At 39.2% G+C, this 22,327-nt stretch overlaps 1 protein-coding gene across 6 annotated transcripts in view; it reads left to right on the forward strand.

Annotated features, from left to right (window-relative positions):
- Positions 1 to 22,327, forward strand: part of USP45 (ubiquitin specific peptidase 45) — a 55,940-nt gene that overhangs the window by 26,051 nt on the left and 7,562 nt on the right. For 5 of the 6 annotated variants that reach the window (XM_087774378.1, XM_087774377.1, XM_087774380.1 and 2 more), the window contains 6 exons: positions 738 to 886; positions 13,208 to 13,295; positions 16,975 to 17,056; positions 18,064 to 18,155; positions 20,147 to 20,203; positions 20,665 to 20,808. In XM_087774378.1, coding sequence (XP_087630504.1) covers positions 738 to 886; positions 13,208 to 13,295; positions 16,975 to 17,056; positions 18,064 to 18,155; positions 20,147 to 20,203; positions 20,665 to 20,808 — 612 coding nt within the window. The remainder of the gene's footprint in view (positions 1 to 737; positions 887 to 13,207; positions 13,296 to 16,974; positions 17,057 to 18,063; positions 18,156 to 20,146; positions 20,204 to 20,664; positions 20,809 to 22,327) is intronic. The other variant, XM_087774381.1, reaches the window with a different exon arrangement.

Here is a 22,327-nt window from a genome sequence, read left to right on the forward strand (position 1 = left end):
CGATCTGTGGCCGTTGAGATGCACGTGGCATGTGAGCAGTGCGGGAGCCTCTCCTGCTCTAAGACTGGCTCGGGTGGCTGCTGGCCGGCTCCTTCCAGGCCTGGGACCTGCTGGCTGGGGTGAATCTTGCACCAGGAGGGGCTGTGCAGGATGCACCCCGTGCCTGTCCCGCGCCCACGCGGTGGATCTGTGGGGCCTGCTGTCAGCCCCTGCTGCGAACCGCTGCCCGTACCTTGCAGGCGCCTGGTTCCTGGAGGAACAGGGTGTGTTTCTGTGGCTGTCAGATGTGTGGAGATTTCCGTGTGCAGCTCACAGCTCGGAGAAACTGGCCCCCCCTTCCCTAAGGCTGAGTAGACAGAGTGCCACTGAGCTCTGTCTTATCCTGGCCCACGGAGGAGGTCGCCTGTGTTGTTTCTCCAACTGAATTTCAGTGCATGTGGGAGTAAGAGTAAAGCAGGTAATACAGGAGGTAGTCTGGTTTTGTAAGAATCAGACTGGCTCATTGACATGCCTGTTTCCAAAACTGTTTGTTACCAACCAATTTGCTTGACAAGAATTGTTTGGTTTTGCAACTATTACTGCTTTAATAAGCTTTCTCTTCAACTATTTCAATCATGTAGTGACAGCAACATTTAAAAAAAAAAATTCTAAGACTGAAAGTTAGCTTGTTCTTTGTCATAAATGTACTAACTTGAAATAAGTTTTGTGTGTCATTAACTTTGAAATCTGATGTGCAGTTTACCTTTGCCTTGAAGGATCCTTTGGTGGTAAACCTCTCCAGCCCGGGACCCTTGACTTCAGCGATGTTCTTGTTCCTTCACAGCATGAGGGAGGCTGGAAAAGGTCCTCTTTCTCCCAAAGTGCTCTTCAGCCAGCTTTGTCAAAAGTACGTATTGTCAGTAGCATTTACTTGTTTATTTTTAATTTCCTGTCATATGTTTCTAAATGCGCCTGTCTGTTGTCCTTTCTAAGGTGCCATTAGATTTTTACGGGGCAGTCCAGAAAATGTCTTCTTCATGTTTTAAAGTTGCAGGGCTCCAGGGTTGTACCTGCTCTTCATGAAACGTATGGCCCAGTCCATAACCACTAACTTTCAGTGGGCTTTGAACTAGGTGTGAGGAGGCAGAAGAGGGCATGGTAAAACTGAAGAAAATAGAATTACCGTTCAGGTTTTGTTGTATGTTAGTATAAAGCTGTGCTAATACTGCAAAGTGTATGTAGGTATTTTGAAAAACAGGGTAAGCTTTTAAATGGGAAACCTCTGCTATGATGTCTGACCTTGGCATCAATTCAAAATTAAAAAGGGTCTAACAAGTGAGAAGTTGAAGCAGTACTGAAATGGCATATGGCTCCAGATTGCAAAGAGCTTACAAGCCCTAAAGAAACTCCTGTTTCTTGATGTGGAAAATGTTTACAGTGGTGCTTTGTAGGTGCCTTCAATTATGATGCAAACAATCTTGCTTTGTAAAACACCTGTAGAAGACCTATTTAAAAGTTGATACAAATACTTAAATATTGACTTTACAAGTAAAAGAAGCTGTAGAAACAGAGTAACTGGAGGATGATATAGCTGAATCTCACATTTAAAATTATTAATAATGCATGTTAATTTATTTGCTACAAAATTATTGTATGGAATTTTAACTGTTCTGCAGCAAGAGAGTTAGGAGGAAAGTTGCAGCCTCCTTCCATGACGTTCCAGGGCAACCTCAGTGTGCAAGCATGGGTTTAAAATATGGTATAAAGAAACAAAAGCTTTTAGACTGGAGCAGGGACAATTTAATTCTGATAAAGAAATCAGTTATTACTTTTTCTTTATCCTCAGAATTCAACTTCAGAAACTTATTGAATTTTTTCTGTTGTACTTGACTTCCTTTTGATTCTTTTGAGCTGTAAAAGGAAAGGTGTCTACAGCATCCTTACAGTGATTTTGAGTGAAACAACAGTGTTCTCTGTTCAGCATTATCTACCTGGAATAAAAATATGTAGGGAAGAAAAATATGCTGTTTCCTCACTCCTCCTGTTTTGGGGCTGACTCAAAAATGGGATTATAAGAACAAAATTTGGTTGAGAAATGGTAGGGACATGGTTAAATAAGAATAGTAATTTTTTCTCTGTAAGTATTAAGGATAGAAGGGAAAAGATGATGTAAAACATGTTCTGAAGCCCACCTTAGCAAACTTGTTGTAGAATAATCACGATGCAATGCACTTCAGATGGCATTGTATTTTTGAAGTGATAGCTATTTTGTATCTGCTCTGGGTGTGTGTTTGTATAGTCATCAGGTGCTGGCTACACAATATATTGGTATTAAATCCCAGATATCTAGTTGTTCTTTTTTGTTGTTGTTGTTTTTTGATCTTTAAGATGGCCATATACTTTAACTACCAGCTAAAATTGAAACATATTTTAATGTGGGCAGCAGACTTTTGCTGTTTAGACACGTATCTGTCAGCTTCTGCCATCTCTTGCCTTCATACCTACTTCTTACTTTTGTTATCCTTGCAGAACGCAACTGAGATATAAATCCTTTACTAGCTCGAGTATCAATAACAAAAGTGTCAGCCACATCGTGTTAGGAAGAAATTAGGTGTTCAGGGGCAGTAAGTGGCTGCACAGGTATGACAGAAAGTTTTGGTCTTTTGATTGTTTTATTATTGATGGTGACGTAAGCAAGAAAGAAGAAAGCGAGAATTTCAGCAAATTCAGCAGTCTGCAGTGGTGGAAGTAGGAGAACAGGAAATCTTTATCTTTGCAAACTGAATACATTTACTATGTATTAACTTAAACAGTATGAATGTAGTGTTCTGTCATGCCATTTTTACAAAGCCTTTTTTCATCTTTTAAAGTTGGCTTTCCGCTCTTTAGCAAAGCTGAAATGAAAGAGAGAGCATGGCAAGATTGCAGGAGTCCCAGCTAGGAAGAAGTCTGTGTTGCTGCAGCGTTCTCCGTAAACTGCTTTTTGAATCCTGCTGAGAAGTCGTGTTACTAAAGCAATCTTACAGGCATGCACTACTTGTGGTCTTCACATGCATTAGCAGAAACTCTTTTTACTTAACAAGTAAAGTTCAAACAGCATCTTTCCTAAAGAGGTGACAGGATGAATGTGTAAAAGGAAGAACTCCACTGAAAAGAAAAGTTCATATTTCAGAGAGGTATGTCAGAGAGATACAAGTCAGTTAACTACTGGGGAGAATGGCATGGGGAAGGACTTCTAATAATAATGTTTTGGTTTTATGTACTTTACATAAAAGTTTTCTGACTCCAGTTGCAACCTCATTTTGTTGTTTTTTTTTTTTAATTTATTCTTTCCCCATCACAGATCTTGCTGTCTCAGTCCCAGTCTACAGTATATGACCGTACCTTTCCTCAGTAAACAATTTATAAAGCAGGTTGTACAGATAGTATAGTACATATATCTTGTCTGATATCAAGAGTTGGACTTAATGACCCAGGAATTGTCTTCTCCATCCCAGTCTTTACCATAACGTTATTTTGAGCAGTTGCTTGTAGCTTGCAAAACAGGGGCATGCGCACTGAGTGGCCATGCAGAATATAGACGTTTTACTTAGTATAGTCACTTACAAATCCTACTAGGCTTCTTACAAATGTGAATGGTTGAAATGCTGAAGCTGTCAGCAGGTGATGGTATGCTGCTGTTCTTTATATTCTTGATCTATCTCCTTGTCAGGACTGTTACACTACGCTATCTAGCCAAAAAGTAACAAAGCAATTTCCTAATAACATTTTTCTTATTTGTAGCAGAAGGCTGATCCTTTAAAAATGGTTACTTTTCCCTGATGACACAATAGGATTATATATATGAAAATATGTATAAATTTTTATTAAATTGGTATTGATGAGTGTGGGTGTTTTTTTGTTTTTTAATCTCCTAGCTGAATGGTGACATATTTTCACGTTGGATCAGTTGATGATGTAGTAAAGGTAATATAATGTAGTATAATGTAACACCTGACACTTGCCCTCATTTCCAGTTCAGTGCTGGAATAACACTTCTGAATTTGATGTCCAGGGCTGCTTTTTTTGATCTCCTGGTAGGACAACAGGACTCCACCTGCTTCAGCTGTTGCAGTATGAGTTTGAATGCTCACAGTTGAACAGGCATCCTTACTCAACAATTGAAAAGTGCCCAGTGAAAGAAGACCTAAGAAGGCAGGGAAGGAAGGAAGAACAAAAAAGGAGTGGGCGAAGGCATGTAGAAATACAGATAGGTATGGGCAGAGAGCCTGTAAAGAAAGGGAGCAGGCGCTGCCTTGTTCAGTTGCAGCTCTGTCATGGCACCAGGTGGGATCCCAAAACCTGCAAGTGAGAAACTCTGCAAGTGGATGCGTGTTTGCTGCTGAAAAGCAATAAGAGAACTGGGACACAGTCCTTTCAACTGCAAACTGCGTCTTTAAGAGTCTAGGGAGATCATGGCATAAAGTTCATCGTCTTGTGTATGAAAGGGTATTTGTGGTGCTTTTTTATTAAATAACAAAAGAAAAAAATGATACTGAGTGTTAATTTTATCGAGTGGTGGGGTAGCCAGGTTGAAGAAGGGGAGAAGAAGAAAAGAAATGGATGAGTCTTTCTGTAGCAACTGTTTAGCGTCTGGTACTAATTCATCCACTGTTAATTTTGTTAGTGTTGCAGCTGTCAGATGTTTTGCGAGGACAGATTGTAAGCATAGCTACGGGGCCCTTCTGTTGGTTTTCCACTATGCTGAATATCAGGACTGCAGACTTCTGACTTATCTGGAGACTTAGTGACTAATGCAACACTGATGTATTAAGAGGACATAAATTTTATTTCCTTTATTTGTTATGATTGAATAACTTTATTGGTGGAAGAAAGCTTAGATTTGTGTAGCCAGTAAATGTTGCAGCATATAAGTGATGAGTCCAGAACGTAGTTACAGAATTTAGCTGCTTCAAACCTCTACCAAATAATTATTTATAGGGATAATATATTGCTACATCAGCATGCAGGAAAAAACACTCACCTAACAAAGATTTTATTGGTGGTCACAAAACGTACATAGGTCTTCCCTCCCCAAGGAGTATTCATCCTTCCTTCTCAGGTGCAGAAAGTAGAACTCAAGACAGAGGTTTATGTGGGGCAGAGAGAACAGAGACCATAGGCAGTTAGTTTTGGAGGGAAACCTGAACAGTGCTTGGAGCATTCCACATTCATCATTTCTGAGAGGAAATGCTAAGGGAAACTGAGGTAATGTTGTACAAGATTTAAGGGGTGAAGGAAACAGGATTTTTTTAGGAGTCTTTTTGAGACTTTTAAAATAATATTCCTGTAGAGAAAAATTTCTTTTCAGAAAAGATTTCCAACTTGCTTATTTTTCCCGTTTGACTTTTACCATTTAAAGATAATAGCAGCAGAACACACCATTGATGTTTCCTTAATCAGTTGTGAAGGATTATTTTGGGTCCTTGTCATGCCTCCACGTGCCTCACTGATGGTACCGCACCACGTTCAGGAGTCTCTGACAGAGGAGATTGAGGCTTCTCCGTGCATCAGCAGTTGAGAGATTGCACATCTTTATTTCAGTTAACTTTGGCAGAATTTAATTTTAGGAACAAGCTAACAAAGCTGGATGGATGAGGTTTATGGGTGCAAAGTAGATTAAACGCGTATATAAGTAGTGTGCGCTAGCAGGAATCATCTTCACTTGTTCCCGAGTTTTGTGTTCGCTTCTTCCACTCAGGAGGAAGAATCTGTGTGGCATTTTGGACAACACAAGTATTTGCAATGTGTGTGGTGAACTACGTAAGCAATGTTTGTAGATACAGTGAAGGAGAAAACCAATAATTTCATTCGGTACAGCAGAGGTGTATCCTCAGTAGCAATGTTCAGGTTAACCTGAAAGTTAGTTTGGAGCTTTGGGGAGAGGTGACAAAAATAGGAAGCCTTCATGTCAGGAGTGACTTGAATATTGGGAGTTTAGACAGGAGAAGACATGAAAAGGAGTCATGACAGCAAGAGAAGACAATACATGATAGAAGATAAATTAGCTGTACTTGGTTAACTGCCCTCAAAACAGTTCAAGGAGCTCTCCATGGAACTGAAAGGCAACAGATTTAGAGCCAGGGGAAAAAAAGTCTTTTTTTTTTTAACATTCTATAGAGCTAACCTGTGAAACTTACTGTCACAGAGCACTGTTGAAAATATTAGCCAGACTTAAAGGAAGAAAGAAGAATTACATGTCCATATAAAGAGAAACCTTTTTTTCTAGGGACACAAGACCTCATGCATAAAGGCCTTCACTTGGCTACCAGCTGGTAGTCAGGAAGAAATTTCCCTAGACAGGTATTTCCATTACTCGGTAAAAAGAGCTGTATTTTCCCTCCGATGGTCAAGTGGGAAATGGCTCTGTTGTGGCATGTCAGCTATTATGTCCATTCAGAGCTACTTCTAACAAGTGCTTTTTGCTCATGTACCAGAGATCTGGTGCATTGCAAGAAAGTGATGGTGCCTCATTTTCTTGTTTTGGGGAAGGTGAGACAGAAAAAGAAGGAAGAAATCATCCAGCACGGCCAAAGGAGAGCTAAGTCCTGTCTATCCATGCCATTGAGATAGGACAGGCATGTCTGTTCTTATTTATTGGAGTTACACATGGGTCCAAGCCTGTGTTTGGTTGTGTTTTTTCCTACCAAGCACCTCGTGGTAGCAGAACTCTTCTGTCTGTGGGGCAGGTTTGAGATAAGATTAATCATGGGGATTAATCATGCTATAGGAATTTGCTCTATTTTCTGTCATAGTGCTGCATATAACTTGGGATCACTAACGAGAACGATTGCTTTAGGAAGAACAAAACTTTTCATTCTAGCTATTCTATAATAACAGTGAATAGATATTTTATCATATCCCTGAGAAAGGTTAAGTCCTGAGAATTGTGAAAACTTTTATAAAGTGGCCCTTTGCATGCTTTTTTGTAACTTTCATTGGTAACTGATCAGTCTTGAGAGATTAACATCATCTGCAGATAAGCGGAATTTCTTCTCTCAGGCTAACATAAAGTAAACGTTTTACTTTGCTTCTCTATAGGGTACTGCAGTATTAAAGGGGTTCCTCTGCATTTTGCACTACTGGAAAAAATCAAATAGTGTGTTCTGGTTTCTATTTCCAAGTTTCTGAAGTTTTCCAAGGTATCTGGATATCTTCTGCTCAAAAACAGTAATTATTGAAAGGATGGTTTTGGAGAGGATTTTTATTAGAGACAGTAAAGGTATGGCAGTTCTGTGCAGTATGATTGAATGACTGTAATTGTATCCTGATTTTGCTTTTGAAGGATAGCTTAATTTCCCTCAAATATAAGATAGGAATTAAAATTATTAATGCGTAGAGGACGGAGGGTTTATTTCCTTTAAAATTTTATGTTATTACATAATTTTTGTTATTAAAACACTCTAGGAAGTCAATCATCATGAAAAAATATTTCTTTAACTGACAGTCAAGCAATTATAACTGGTCTCCAGATGAGTAACAGGAAGCTAGATAAGTAGTATGCATGTAGATGTCACAGTTGTCCTTCACCACTTATGGCCATTAGCAGGAGTTCAACCTGTTCTGTCATTATCCTGCTGACACTGTACAACAGGTTGTATCGCATTGGCACTGGCTTCCATATGTCGGCACATCTGTGAGCGGTCAACTCAATCAACCATCTTCAAGTCCCCCACTTTTGCCAAGGATCTCGCTTGAAGCATATTTTCAAGGAGACGAGAGTGCACATCTTTTAGTTGTCAGATTTCTGTGTATCAGCATGGATTCATTCTTTTTTTCCCCTAATACTGGTTTGCAAGTACAGGAAGTTTCCAGTAAATGCATTGTGTGGTGTGAAATTCCCTCCGTCCATCCCTCCCTCCTCTTTTTTTATTGCTGTTTTTTTGATTTTCTTTTGTGGCTTCTTGCCCCCCAAAACAAATGCACTAACCTGAAATGTTTTTCCACGGAACACCAGATATTTAGAATTATATACAACATGACATAGCATGCTATGTACATGAATGACAGATATATGTTAAGCAGTGTTGCCAAGGACATAATTTGTCAGTCCAAGTAACTGACTCAAACCTTACATAGCATCTTTACAAGTCACTTTCGCTGCCACTTCACTTTTAAAGTGGTAGCTGTTACATTCCCATCATCCTTGTTTCCGTTAAAATTCAATCATGTAGATTTATGTGAGGTTGGAAGAGGATTTAGTACAAGCACAGAGAAGCCTAAATAATCCTGTCCTCGTAGATGCTCTATGTGCTAGTAAAATGAAAGTCCAAGAGAAACGAAAAACTGGCATGGCTGAGTTCATTTTTTTTCCTCCTTTCATTTAAGCTTATAAAATGGTGTGGAACATATGGGTAAACTATTTTCCCTTGAAATATCATTTAGTAAATTAATTTTCATCTGAAATGATTATTGTATTTTATCAGTGGGAGATTACACTGCAAACCATAAACAGTAACGAAAGGTATGTGTGGGGCTTTTTTCTGATTTGCATTGAGGATCTAGCGCTGTGAGGTGTGCCGACAATGAAAAAAACCTCCTGTAACAGTGAAGGAGTTTTTGATTACTTCTTTGTCAATTAATTATTAATTTTTCTTCCTTTCTACTATAATGTCTTTTGCAGTGGCCCTGCTTTTGTGGCAAAAAAAAAAAAATAATCCTATTAGTACCAGGATCCAGGTTGTATAAATGCAAGATTTTGTTTTCTTGCTATACACTGGAGCTATTAATGTGCATATATTGAAGGAGATAGGCTGAATATACTCATTGATCCCCACTGTCTCAGGAAAACAAGAAATTTCTCATAAATAAAACTAATGATAATGCTGTGGCTAACTAATGAGATTTCTCAGAATTGAACTGATTTCGGTATCTGGATTAAAAAAAAGATTCTTTCAGATTCCTGGCCATTCAATGAAAGAAACAATGAGAAACTGTTCTGGCAAACTGAAAAGTGAAAATGTGTGTTCACATTCCTGTAAACAGGTGCATGCAGGTATAAATGTTTATTTTTTTAATGTATATTGAGTGTTTTATTGGATCCAAAATAAGGGCCTAGTGCTTTTCAGAATGCATTTGGTTTTTATAATCAAATTAATTGGAAATAAAACATTTGATATTAATAGAAGCGAAACCCTGCATTGTTATAATACTAAACAAAAATATATTTTTAGGAGGAATATTTCAAGTTTGAACTTACTGATTTTTTTTTTTTCTTAAATTTGAAATTAATTTTTTAGGTTGACCTGCATATGCAAAAAGAAAAAAAAATTGGCTTTAGAAAGAATGCTTAAAAAAATCACCCACTCTGCTGATTCCAGATTTTATAGTCAGTCTCATAATTGAGCAGCATCATTAAATCATTTTTAACTAGGGATATTGTGAACTTGGTCTGAAAAAGTAGATAGGAAGTATGAATGTGAAAGTATCATATTTGTAAATGGGAACATGTTGTTTTGCATATGCAAGTCCAGATTTATTCCACTTAATTTTAGGCACTGACCTTCGATGCCTCGCTACCTTAGGTCCTTCTCCAGTTACATCCCAAAGTGCTTCCAGCGAGCAGCTCAAAACTGAGACCCTTGTATCACTGTCCTGCCTGTAGCCCAGGGCTGCTGTGCCCTAACTTGGCATCTCAACATCGTGCCCAGCTTTAACTTTCACTGTTGGAGGCACGTTGCACGTCTGATGCATTTTCTGATCGCCTTTAATTGCTCCTGGCCACGAGCACAAATTTCTGAAGCAAACCTGAGCAGCTTTAGTGTATGAGTGGGAAAGAAACCTCACCTTCAGGAACCCTACAACAGCTGAAGAGCATGGCTGGGCGACTAAGACCATTGTGCCTTGGGAAAATACTGATACGTGTTTACAGCTCGATGCACTGGTTAGCCAGAGCATGCAATCTGAGGCTGAAAATGAAAACTGGCTCAACATGCGCTTAATAATATTGAGTAACCGAGTAAGTGGTTGGTTTTTCTGGCTGCTCTGCCAGTTTGATAAAATTCCTGTTTGAGCCCGGCTCAGCCAGTTGTCTCCTGTGCTAGATTTTCGAAGGGGTGCACATGGCTACGCCTGCGTGTGCTCTTCCCATTTGTGCAGCGAGAGCCACAGCTGCCATTTGGTGGCGTTACTGGAAATGCAAAAAAACCCACCCTTTCAAATCCCATTTTAGATGAATTGGTCCAAGACTTTAATTAAAGATCTGAAGGGTGACTTGTCTGGAAAGACAGGCATGGTTTGGCAGTTGTAGTTAATGTGAACAGAAGTATGTTAATAGTGAATATTTGCTCCGTCTCATTTGGGCTTGCAAGAAGCTGGAGATCTAAATTGTTTATGAGAAACCTTTGAGCGATGGTTATCTTAGTAAGGATAACACCTTAAGGATTTATCCACATATTCACAAGCGTATTTTGTAATTTCTGTGTAATCTATGCCAGCAAAATATGATATTTTGAGTATGCTGAGATGCTGTGAGTAGTAGAAAAGGGATCTACAGTTTTTGGATAGCAGTGATTGAGACTGCTGAATGCCTGGCTTATGAACAGATGCAATGTTACTCCCGTGCAGTTGACTAAAACATCACTGGTGTAAATGGTAGCGTAGCCTGAAACAGGTTTCTCCTCTTTTGGTTTATGAGGCTCATGCGGGTGCTGCTGGTGGTCTTTTTACGAGAATTGCCTTTCCTGTGGAGCCTTGGGTTTTTCGTTTGTCCTGCGTAGTAAAGTGTTGACGGTACAAACTCAGCCAGTGCCAGTGTCCCTTCTGCGTCCTTGGGCTGACTCGCACGCTGGCTCGTCGCTGCTGGTGCTGTGGCCAGGCACCACAGAGGAGGACAGCTCAAAGGATGGTGGAGCCTGAGGGGACAAGGGCAACACCAGATGTGTATTTTCCAAGGCGCATAGACCCTTTCCTTCAAGACTTTTAGTTTCTAGAGATGAAAAGTTTGTAAGTACGCAGTTTTTTTTAAGAAGCTGTTGCAGTCTTTGGTGACTTACATCTCTGTTTATCCTGAATAGCCAGTATATATTATTCTAAAAGGTGGGCTTGTAATCTGGGAATTTGACAGTCATTCGGTATCGCACATCCAAAAGGGAGTGACGTTATTATTTATGCAGAAGCAGTGTCCTTTTCAGTTGCCGCTCTAACGCTTTTTGGCTCGTGAGGATCTCAAAAAAACACCACCCCCCCCCTTCTTCATTCTTTGTTATAAAAAAGAGGGCTGTGGCACACGGTTCTACAAGAAATGCTTATCACTCACCTCACAAACAACATCACAGCTGGAGAGCTGCAGCCTCCTGGCTTTCTCCTGCAGGCCGCTTCACATGCTCAGCCTGAGATGCTGCTCGCCGCCGTTTTGGGGATGGCCAGGGAAATCCCCGTGGGGGGCTGCCCTGCAGGAACCGATTCTGGTGGGCTTGGGGCTGGCGTATCTGCCACCCCGTGCGTAGGGATGTGGCATGGAAATGAGACTTTAAAACATTTTACCAAGGGTTATAAAGTTCTGATGAGATGGGCCACACTATTCCCCGTCTTCTAAACTTGGATAGTGTGAGAAGAGAGCATTGTATCAGGATTTTCTTTTGAATGCTGGCTATCCAGGTTGGTAAAGTAAACTAATGGATAGGAAATGTAACGATATTAAATCATAGTAACAGTGTGGTGGATACTTTATGTTCTTCCATGAGTTGTCCACATAACTTGTTTTGATGCAAAACTTTGCAAAATTGCAAAAAAGCTAGAATTTCTCATGTCTTTGTATTCAATATGCGGTGGGAGCAAAGTACTTGATATACTTGGCTGTTGTTATGGGTGAATCAGGAAGGTTCCTTTGAATTAGTGCAGAAGACTCGTGATATTTCAGCCTCTGTCATCTCAGGTTTTTTTGCTCTAAAATCCAGCTGGGTATACAATTCCCATAAGCAGCTTTGGGGGGGGAAAAATCGGACAACGTGTAGCCAATTTATTAGCTGCTTTTGCAAACCTGATAGTTTTTGGAATCTGGATTCAAATATATTGTCTCAGACAAAACAACTGTGAAGAGGTTGTCTCATTGGTTTCAGGCTCTTTCCATTTTAGGTATGAAGCTGTGTTTCGTTTGCTTCTGGTAATACTACATGTTTTAACATGAATATCAGACGTGAAATATTGCAGTTTGCTAGATGGTAGGACAGAAGTTTGGATGTGCATATGGTGTGAGCTGATAATTCATGATGCTAAAAGGTCCTTTTACACCTTCTGTGAAGCAAGTATAACTCTTATCTGATAATGTAAGAGTGATTAACTCTTCCTGCCAAGAAAACCTGCCCCAAACCCTGGCTTTTCTCATTAGCAATACTCTTAGAATGGAAACCCTATGTCTAGAGCATTTATCTCCAATATCTGTAAGATGAATTGAAGAAATTTAGCATAAATAGAAGCTGATTGAATACAGTGTAAATTACATATATCAGAATACCATATTATTACAGTTTTCTCTTATATTTCTTTAATAGCATTTGAAATTCACATGCTATCTGATGTTACTTATTTTTAGCACGTTTACCATCTTATTCATTGACTGTTCACTCAGCTCAGTAAGCTGCAGATTACTGGACTGATTGACTGTAGAGCCATTTGGAAAAGATGGTTATGTATACTTCTGTTCAAGAAGTTAGGAAATTTTCATTTCATTTCTGACCCGCGGTTCTTGTTTGTTTGATGCACGGCCTTGGGACTTCCCTTCCATTTCAAGATCATCTTTTTTTCAGTTCAGATTATAGTGCTGTTTCTGGTTTCCCATCTATGGACTGTTTTATGCATATTTGAGATTTCTTCTTGGTAGAGAGAAGGGGGAGATAGCCGGGGGGGGGGGGTTAAGCACTTTGAAAATCCTCTCTCCCTCTCCTCCGTGACATTGGGACGTACAGAAGTACTGGTGTAGTCTGTCAGCAAAGTGCTGCTAGCATGGATGAAACTCTACTGGCAAAGCTGTATTTTAGTCAAGCCATCCCCCTTAGGGTCAAAATGCTGCCCAGATGGAAGGGCAGCCTTGTTGGTGTAACTGCAGCCACACCAGGAGCTTCCTAGAGCCCCATTAGGTCCAGCAGGGATTGTACCTAACTGTACCCCAGGCATCCAACAAGAGACTGATGCAGACACTGTCTCATTAAGAACCTCCCAACATTTAAATTCCTTACCACTTCTTTTGTAGGGCTCCTCGATTTAAGGGGTTCCAGCAGCAGGACAGCCAGGAGCTTCTGCACTATCTGTTGGATGCGATGAGGATTGAAGAAACAAAGGTAACGTCTTTGTGTGTGTTTTTAAAGAACAGTATGGTAAACTACTAGTCATTGCTTCAATGTTCTTCATGTTCCCAGTGTCTTAAAGATGTACTTAATGGAGTAGGAGTGGCTATTTTTGTTTTCTTGAGAAAAATAATGACTTTTTTGAAAGAGGATTTAATTATGTTCATGTTGATATGTTAAAGTTGCTGATTGGAATAAAAGTTTCAGTCAGCAGTAGAAAGAGTATGGTAAGTAGATCATGATAACTTTATGAATCCGAATTGTTTGCCTTTATTAAAAAAAAAATAAAAGGACAAAAAAAGGACTTCTGAGGAGTCAAGAAAGTAGAAGCAGAACCTCTGATCTAGCTGGCAAAGTGCATTTTAAAGCTTTGGGACAGAAATTAGCAGCTCCTAGCTGTGGGCCTGCCCATAGTTTTCATTGAAATCTAGTTCAATGAAAAAAAAAGAGGACAAAAATAACATCTTGCAAAGTTTCTTGTATCTTTTGAAAGTGTGAAGAACTACTTGTTTTATGAATAAGGTGCTGCTTTTCATTATTTAAAATCTATATCTAAGTATGTTAACTATATAATCAGTTACATTATATTAGAAATGTCCCTGTGTGGTTTTTCTCAAATTTCTTTTCCTTTGTTATTCCTGCCTCCTGCATTGTTGAATACAAGAAAGTGTGTGTTTGCTTGCTGGAACTACTTTGGCCATATCTGATTTCATCTGCCTGACTTAGTCTTGGAACCTTCTTTTCAGATGATATTTTGGTAAATAGCCTTTTCTAAGTCTTGTCAAAAGGAGGTCCTGAAATCTCGTACTGACCAGTGTACTTCCTCTTCCCTCTCATGTAGTAATGAGATGAATGTCATGATCCTGAGCTGAATTTTCTTGGAGATGAGATATAAAGCTGTATCTGCGCCCAGTTCCTGGCACCGGAGTAGTGCTGAATGAATGCCCATCCTACCAGAATATTCATATATATCGGTCTTGCCTGCAGTACACTTGATCATAACCAGAACTGAACTACAGGGAGAAACAGCTAAACCTTGACATTGTCACGCTTACAAAATTAGGTGTTGAATGGGGCACGGAACAGAAGCAGCTGACTTCAGTTAAAAACCAGCTGTCATGTTTTTGTAGTAGAGGGGAACTTTATTTTGTTGCGTGTTGATTTTCATGTAATAAAAGGTGGAAACTATATTTGCTTCACAAATGAGGATTCACCGAAAGCAGAATTACTACAATGAAGCTTCTTCTCCACTGGGCGATTGCGCTTTCCCCTCAAGTCAGTCTCCTGTTTCACCAGTGAATGTGCTATCGTTACGATAACCCGCGTTTGTCTTTGTCTTTGTTAGCGGTGACAGCTACAGCAGCTACCACGAAAGAGTAATGGAAGATGGGGAGAATTTTAAATGACCTTTTGGGCAGTAGAGTGTTTCTGCCACCCCATCACCAGGCAGGGGGAGGTCGGTCCCACCCTGCCCTGCAATTACACCCTTCTGCTGCCCTAACGGTGCATTACTGCCAACCCGTCCTTATCACCTCGGGCTGCTCTGCCAGGGACAGTACTAGTAAAAGCTCTCAGTCTTTTTTTGTCTTTTTTAATTATCCCGTGTTTCAGGTCTGTAGATGGTGTGACAAATGGCGAACGTCAGGCCCGTGGTGAGCGCCGGCCGGACCCAGGCAGGAGCAGCTCTGCCTGCCGCGGCAGCTGCCCCCGTGGCCTCCCCGCCGCACAGGCTCCGGCTGGGGACGGCCTGCAGCAACGTGTCTGCCACCAGAATCCCGTCCAGGGGTTACAGCCGCTAACCTTTCTCTTTCATGCCACTTTTACACTTCGCTCTGGGAAGAGGGAACAGCCCTGCTGAAAGGGCAGCCGGCTGCTTTGCCATCCACCTGCGAGAGAGCTGAATGCCACCGTCCCTGCTTCCCTATCCCTACTGGGATTAATTTTTTTAAAACCCTAAGAGTTTTGATGAGAAATACATATGATCTATAACATGGCACTAGTTATAGGAACTAACAAAAAAACACATTCCACTTTTGCCTCTTCTCCATGGTTTTGTATCTCGTAAAAACGCTTTCCGACACCAGCGTTGAACTTTTTCCTGTCCGCGTTAAAAAAAGTTAGAAAGCGCGTATGTACGCAAGTGGATTTTTTAAGATAAAAGCTTGTCAATACTACAATGAAGATGACATAGCGTCTGCCGTTTCCAGCAATGTGGGCCGGAGATGGTTTCACACCGGGGCCTGAAGTGGCTGAACCCTGCTGCTAATTGATTAATGTCTGCTGCCATTGTCGGCAGCACCCTGCCCATTCAAAGACTGTGTCTTTCTTTGACCTAAATAAATGGTTCAACGCGCTAATCCTAACAAAAGGGTTGCTTATGGCCCTAAACCCATTTATGGTGCTCAACTTCATGAATTACCTATTGATTAGTCCTTTTAGTATATTGTTGGCTTTAAGATGAACAAAGCTGAGCTCGGGGCAGCGGGAGTTAATTCACAAGCTAGGTCACATACTCATCAGGTAGGAGCATGACTTGGTCTGATGGGTGCCTGAACTGGAAACCGAACCTCCAATGCTGTCTGTTGTCGTAACTCTTTTGTAATATATGGCTTGAAAGTGTTATTTGCTGCCTGCAAACAAGAGTTATTTATTATTCTTTTCCTGTTAGGACATAGGGTTTGAGTTACTTGCAGGAGGTTTGGTATCACCATTTGTCTCTAGAACGGTACTTTGCTCTAAGTATGACTTCAGTGACACATGTAACTGTACATGTCATTTGCACACCGACGTGAGAGACTCGACCGTGTTACTAGAGTTTGTGGGTTAGAGAGCCGGCGCATTTGCCAGGAAGAAGGGAAGCACGGGTTGTGCACGCTGCAGTGTCCTCTGGCCGCGGACCTGATGCAGCCTCCGGCTTCCCTCTCCGCAGCGTGCCGGGGGTTGGGCCGAGCCCCTTTTGTACCAGCCTGTGCGGTTCTGCTGCCAGGGCGCACGTCGCAGGAATACGGCATCACCTCCTTGTCCCAGGGCAGCTGAGAAACGGGGAGGGAAAGCAGCCCCTGTTCTGAGGTGCAGCTACGGCTCACCTGTATGAATTCGCTTCTTTCTGATTCTTCTTTCAAAAATGTAATTTTTAGGATTGCTTGAGCAAATGTTGGTGACGTTTATCTGGATTCATAAAAAGTTTTGTCTCTCTCCTAAGGTTTTCTAACATAACTTTGAAATGTGCAGTGTTAGAAAGTAAACAGAAGGAATAAAAAAACCTGCCCAGAATCATTGAAATCTGGCTATTGAAAGATACTTAGGTGTCTTCAAGTATTTTGTAAAGTAGTCTATCAGTAATAGTCCGCTTTTCTTCAGCATTTCCTGCCCCCCCCAGCAGTGGAAGAAATGGAAAGTATTTGTTCGTTGAAAATCTTAGAGTTTCTTGATAACCTCTCGAGTGCTCTACAGCGGCTCCCTTTTTAAGGGGAGGAAATTTTTGGATGGTTACCTACTAAAGTTAAGCTCATGTAGCTTTGACACTGTTAGTGAATAACAACAGTAGTTTTGAAATATTAAATTATGTTATGGAAATAAGAGTAGATAAAATAAAATCATATATTAATAGTTTTTAGAATGTTCACACTTAAAATACTTGCTAAAGGTTTTTGGTTTTGTTTTTTAATTATAGCGTATACAAACTGGTATCTTAAAAGCATTTAATAATCCGACTACTAAGACAGCAGATGAAGAAACTAGAAGAAAAGTCAAAGGTATGCAACTCTTTATTGAATACTTTTAAAAATGCACAAGTTTTTAAATACCCTTTTCTCCAAAACTGACTATTGCAAACAGCAATCCCCAAGTACTGTAGTTACAAGACTTATTATGTATTATTCCAGTGCCACCTAGTGCGTGTCTAAAGGATAGAGAGCTTAGTATGTGCTGATTTGCATCTTTGTATCCAGCATAAAGTCTTCCCCTGTATTAATAATGCCTCTTGTAATGATAGGTAGAATTTCATTTTGTTTTCTAAAACAGTTTGCTGCACCTGCAGGTTTTGTTATGTAGCCACAATTATTGTATCACTCAGAGAGGCCACTTTCCATAAATAAAACTGATTTCTGTCAGCTGACTGTTACTGCGAGCACTCTAAATATGATGACAAAGCCAAGATAGGAAGCTGTTTCAAAAGAAGGCATGTTTTCTCAAAACAAGAGTTTTTTAATTAATTTTTGTGTGTGTGTGTTTGTGTTTATGCAGAAGTTCTAATTTTGGGGATTTTGTTTTAATTAAAGTCTTAATAATGATTAAGCTGTTTTGAAAGTCACTCTTCCCAAATCTGCAATAGTTAAGGCATGGAGACATACTAGAACAAGCTTTTGTCTCATTTTTTAGAGTTTTATAGTTTCAAAAACCATTTAGAAAGGGTAACAACCTGTCTGCTACCCTAGTGTCTCTATCAAGGCAATACAATATTATGTATTCAAAATAAAACTGAGATTTTATTTAAAAGGCTTCTTCTTGAGAGATACAGTATCATTATTCTGTTACAGTAGGTGGGGAAGGGAAGGATAAAAGGGAATCGTATCACTAAAGTATTCTTAAATGTTGAGATAATACAGTATATCGTGTATTAGTTATTATATTGTGTTCAGAACATTTTCAGTATGTTTAAAATGGTGCTTTCACAATAAATCTTAGAAAGAATTTTGTTGTACTTATAGTATGACATTGGATCTGTTACTTTTCACATTTAAAAAAGGCAATGTTTTTTCAGCATATGGAAGAGAGGGTGTGAAGATGAACTTCATAGATAGGATCTTTGTTGGTGAATTGACTAGCACTGTCATGTGTGAGGAATGTGAAAATGTAGGTATTCTGGAATTTGGTTTGATGTGGAATAGATCACATACTGGTTTGATTACGTTGTCTCGAAAGTATAAAATTGTATTGCCAATTTTATACTTGTTTGTTTGTTTGTAAAAACAAGACTTTATTGAAAGTTTCTCATTTAAAATGATTTATTCCTTCTTTAAAGCATTGTCCTCCCACACCTAAGAAGAGGGGTCCTTTGAATTCAAAAGGGATTCAAGTACTGGGCTTGATTTTACATCTAACTTAAGGCTGGAGGTTCCAAATTCTATAATCATCCATGTTACACCCCAATTTTATTTGGTATTTTTAAAACTCCTACCTATTTTAAAACATAAATCCTCCTGCCTACTCTTCTGGGATTTACCTGAAAATTGGGAATTACTTACTTTGAATTAGTATGAGTGGGGAAATGCTAAAATTACTTTTTTGTTTCTTGAAGTATTTTTGATAATGTAATAACTCTAATGAACAGCATAATCCTTTCATAATTAATATTACTGACATTTCATCATAAATGCTTTCCATGATCCTTATAATTTTCTTTGACTTTGGAAGAGAAAAAGTCTTATTTGCATGACTTTTCTAATTGAATGTTACATTTGTGTTTGGTTTAAAACATTATATTTCATATTATAGAGATTAAGTAAATCAATCAGTCTGAATAATTAAGCACAGTCCTGCAGTGCCAGGTAAACTTCCCCGTGTGTGATGTGCAGATTACACTTCAGTGTGCTACTAGTATCAATGAAGAACTTCGACTATACACAACGTAGAGGTTGTATGTGTTTTGTGTGTCTCATGTATTTTTGCTGGATTCTTATATTCTGCCTGCACAGGACTCGGGACTTTGCTAGCTGTAGCCCTTTGAGGAAGAGTTTAGTGTTCACTTTCCTTTGCCTGCACTGGCAACAATATTTTTGACTACTGTTTGTTCATGCAAACTCACTCTTTAGAGGAACTCCTGTTTGAACATCGCTCATCAGGCGTCTGTCCTCATAGTTACAATAGGTTTGATCTCATTTATTGCTTTACTGGAACCTAAACCATGCCGAGTCCTTTGCACAACAGGTAAAATAAGGCTACAGTCCATATCAGATGTTGCAGGTGAAAGACAGGGTCACAAATATAAGGGCAACAATGACAGTAATCGAAGGCATGAACTGTGTTCAGTAACTTACGTGTACAACATGATTTTTATGTTTTTTTAAGGCCTTGTTTTCCACAGTCTTTCCTGAGGTAAGATAAGTCGGTTTTGGAAGGAATTTGAGAACGGTAAGGGAGAGAGCTTAAGGAACAGGCTTGGAAGCGATGTTCTAGCCATAAAGGCAGATGGGAAGTGCTGAGAGAGAATGTCTTTAGGTATGATTTGCCGGGTATTTCCAGTTGCAGCTTAGATTTTTATATGGTTTATAGATGGCAAAATAAAACTCCAGTAAAGAAAAGAAGGGTTGTTGGTTTTTTTTTAATCCCCTTTTCCCCAGTAATTGGATTTATTTTAACAACTACTAGTGTACGTTATGGTGTGAAAATGTCTAATAAAGCTTTTGGCTGTAACCAGTAAGCCTGACTTGATCTTTCATGAGAGCATCAGGTTAGAACCTGTCATCTAACTGTCATTAACCAGTCCTTGCTGCTTAACAGTATACGAGGTCAAACACCTGCACAAAAGCGTCCAGGATCAGGAAACTCTAAAAGTTAGTTTTCTGCAGAATTGTACCATCTAGAAGGCCCACGTGACTTGAAAATCTGTCTGGAGCTCAGAGAAACTGAGCACCACACTGCTTCCAGGTCCAGTTTGTGCCCAGATCAGAGCTAATTCAAAATAAAAAAAAAAAAATAGGAAAAATGTTTTGGGGAAGTTCTTCATTGTAGTTTGATACATCTTTTAACTAATTAGCTTTTTGTATAGTTTCTGATAATTTGATTTAAAATGGGAGCATATATTGTTCTTTGCATTTAATATCCACTTTCTCTTTTTCTTCAAGATTTCAACAGTAAAAGAACCTTTCATTGATCTTTCACTTCCTATAATAGAGGAGAGGGTAAGAAACAGAATATGTAATAAATAACTATTGCTTCCAGTGGATTTTTTTTACATACCTTTATGAAGATAGTTATGTATATACACAATTTTGACTTCAAGCCTAAAAATGTATGATTGTCCATAAATACATGTGCTGTCATACTGTGGGTTCATTATATGATTTTATATCTAGATACTAGAATAGATTATTTGGTATGTATTCTGTACAGGAATTTAGTATCATTCTTATTCCTTGTGGCTCTCAGTTGGTCTTTCAAAGATGTTGATAGTGAGTTTATGATAAATAACATTAGAAAGTAGTCTTATGCCATAATTCAGGGGCCGGTTAATTGGATTTATGTAGGTTAGTATTTTCTAAACTCAAGGAAGAAAAACCACCTACATTTGTCTTTTCTGTAGGTTGCAAAAGAATACAAAATTGGCATATTTCCTTTCCTAATTTCCTGTCTAATTTCTTAGGTTGCAAAACCTGTGCCTTTGGGAAGAACAGGTAAAGGTAAAAGTGCACAGGAGGCAGATCTTGGTCAGTATAACTGTTCTTCTATCACGACACTGAATAATCAACCCAAAATTGTCAAGAAACACGCTTTAACAAAAGATAAGGTAAGAACTTAAATACTCACACTAACCAGTCATCTTGAGTTTATTTTGAAGTTTCTAGGGTTACGGGGTGGGAATTTTGACAGCTGTCAGTGGGGGGGATTTATATATGTATAGCTGAGATAGACTTGTTTCAAAGTAGTTAGGTCATTATTAGAAGTGTGAGAAATTACAATCATTGGGAACCATTTAGTTTTCAGGCACGTGGTTTTGTTTGTCAGGGAAAAAAATAATCTGCAAACTAGTTTGAATCCATGTTGCTTTTGGTTTTGTTGACTGCTTTTCTTTTGGTGTCCTCGTAGTTTGTTTCTGGTTGCAATCACAAGAACTGTAATGCTGGCTAGGAGAGCTGGCAAGTCTGCGTTAGTGCCATCTGAGGGATTAGTTGGCAGTGGGTACAACAAAAATAGTACAGCCAGAAGAGACTCTTGGAGATGGAGAGAACAGTTTCCATGATCCACTTGGCCTTCAGCAGCCCGAGGGCTGGGGAGCTCGGTTCAGCCCGTCTCCAGTGCAGCCTCCTAATCCTTTCTGATGGTAGCAAAAGGGTTCTGCAAATATGCTAGCCTAACAGAATTGATTATTTGTATGTACTAGTGTTTAAAGATTAAAAGAAATCTGTAATAATTACTGTGCACATATATTACTGTTAATGAAACGTGACAGAGGCTCTCATTGCCATTATTGTCATATAATGTCATTATTGTCATATAATGTCATTATATGTCATATACTGTCATTGTTAACATCCTTTTTTTAATAAGCCTTATCATCCATGTAGGGTTATATGGCCATTTAGAATCTTAATAATAGTGTTAATATTGATACATAAAACACGATTACTGAAACGTTTTCAAAATTAAGAAAATAAAATATAGTATGGATTCAGTAAACTAGACTGAATATAAAGGAAGCAATAACTCTGCTTTCGATAAGAATGGATAAAGTGACCTATGAAGTATGTCTGTCTAATTGGTCAGGCTTTGTGATTCTCCACTCCCCCTCCATTTTTTCAGACACGTATTTATCATTATTTTAGGCTTTTTTGGAATGATTTTCAGTGTAATATATCTGTTCTGCAGCAAAACTTCTAATGCAAAGCAAAAAATTGTTGAATTCAATCAGTGTTTGTTGGTGTTCTGTGACTTCAGTTCATCAGTTTGTAAGTTTGTGAAAATGGGGAGTGTCCGGTGGGTGGTTTTGTAGGCAACAGAGTACCTGAACACTGGTGGTTAGGCTTTTCTCCTGAAATGGGGAGCTTCACAATTTTAAGAACTTTTTGACTGCTATTTGCATAATAGCCCTGAACACTAGCAGTCATGTCAGGTAAGTTCCTCTCCCTCTATTTATAAAGCAAGCAAGCTTAACTGAGACAAGAAATGGTCCTAATGGAAAACAGTTTTGGGGATTTCTAGTGATTTTTATTGGGATTTTGTTCTTTTTTTGCTAAACTGTTCACTTGCTTTTAAGTTTAAGGACTGGAATTATGAAGTTGTACATTCAGTGTAGGTTTAAACCCTGT

The sequence above is a fragment of the Nipponia nippon genome, unplaced genomic scaffold (assembly GCF_047370975.1).
Source record: "Nipponia nippon isolate SJK-2023a ecotype South Korea unplaced genomic scaffold, ASM4737097v1 scaffold_4, whole genome shotgun sequence".
NCBI classification, from domain to species: Eukaryota; Metazoa; Chordata; class Aves; order Pelecaniformes; family Threskiornithidae; genus Nipponia; species Nipponia nippon.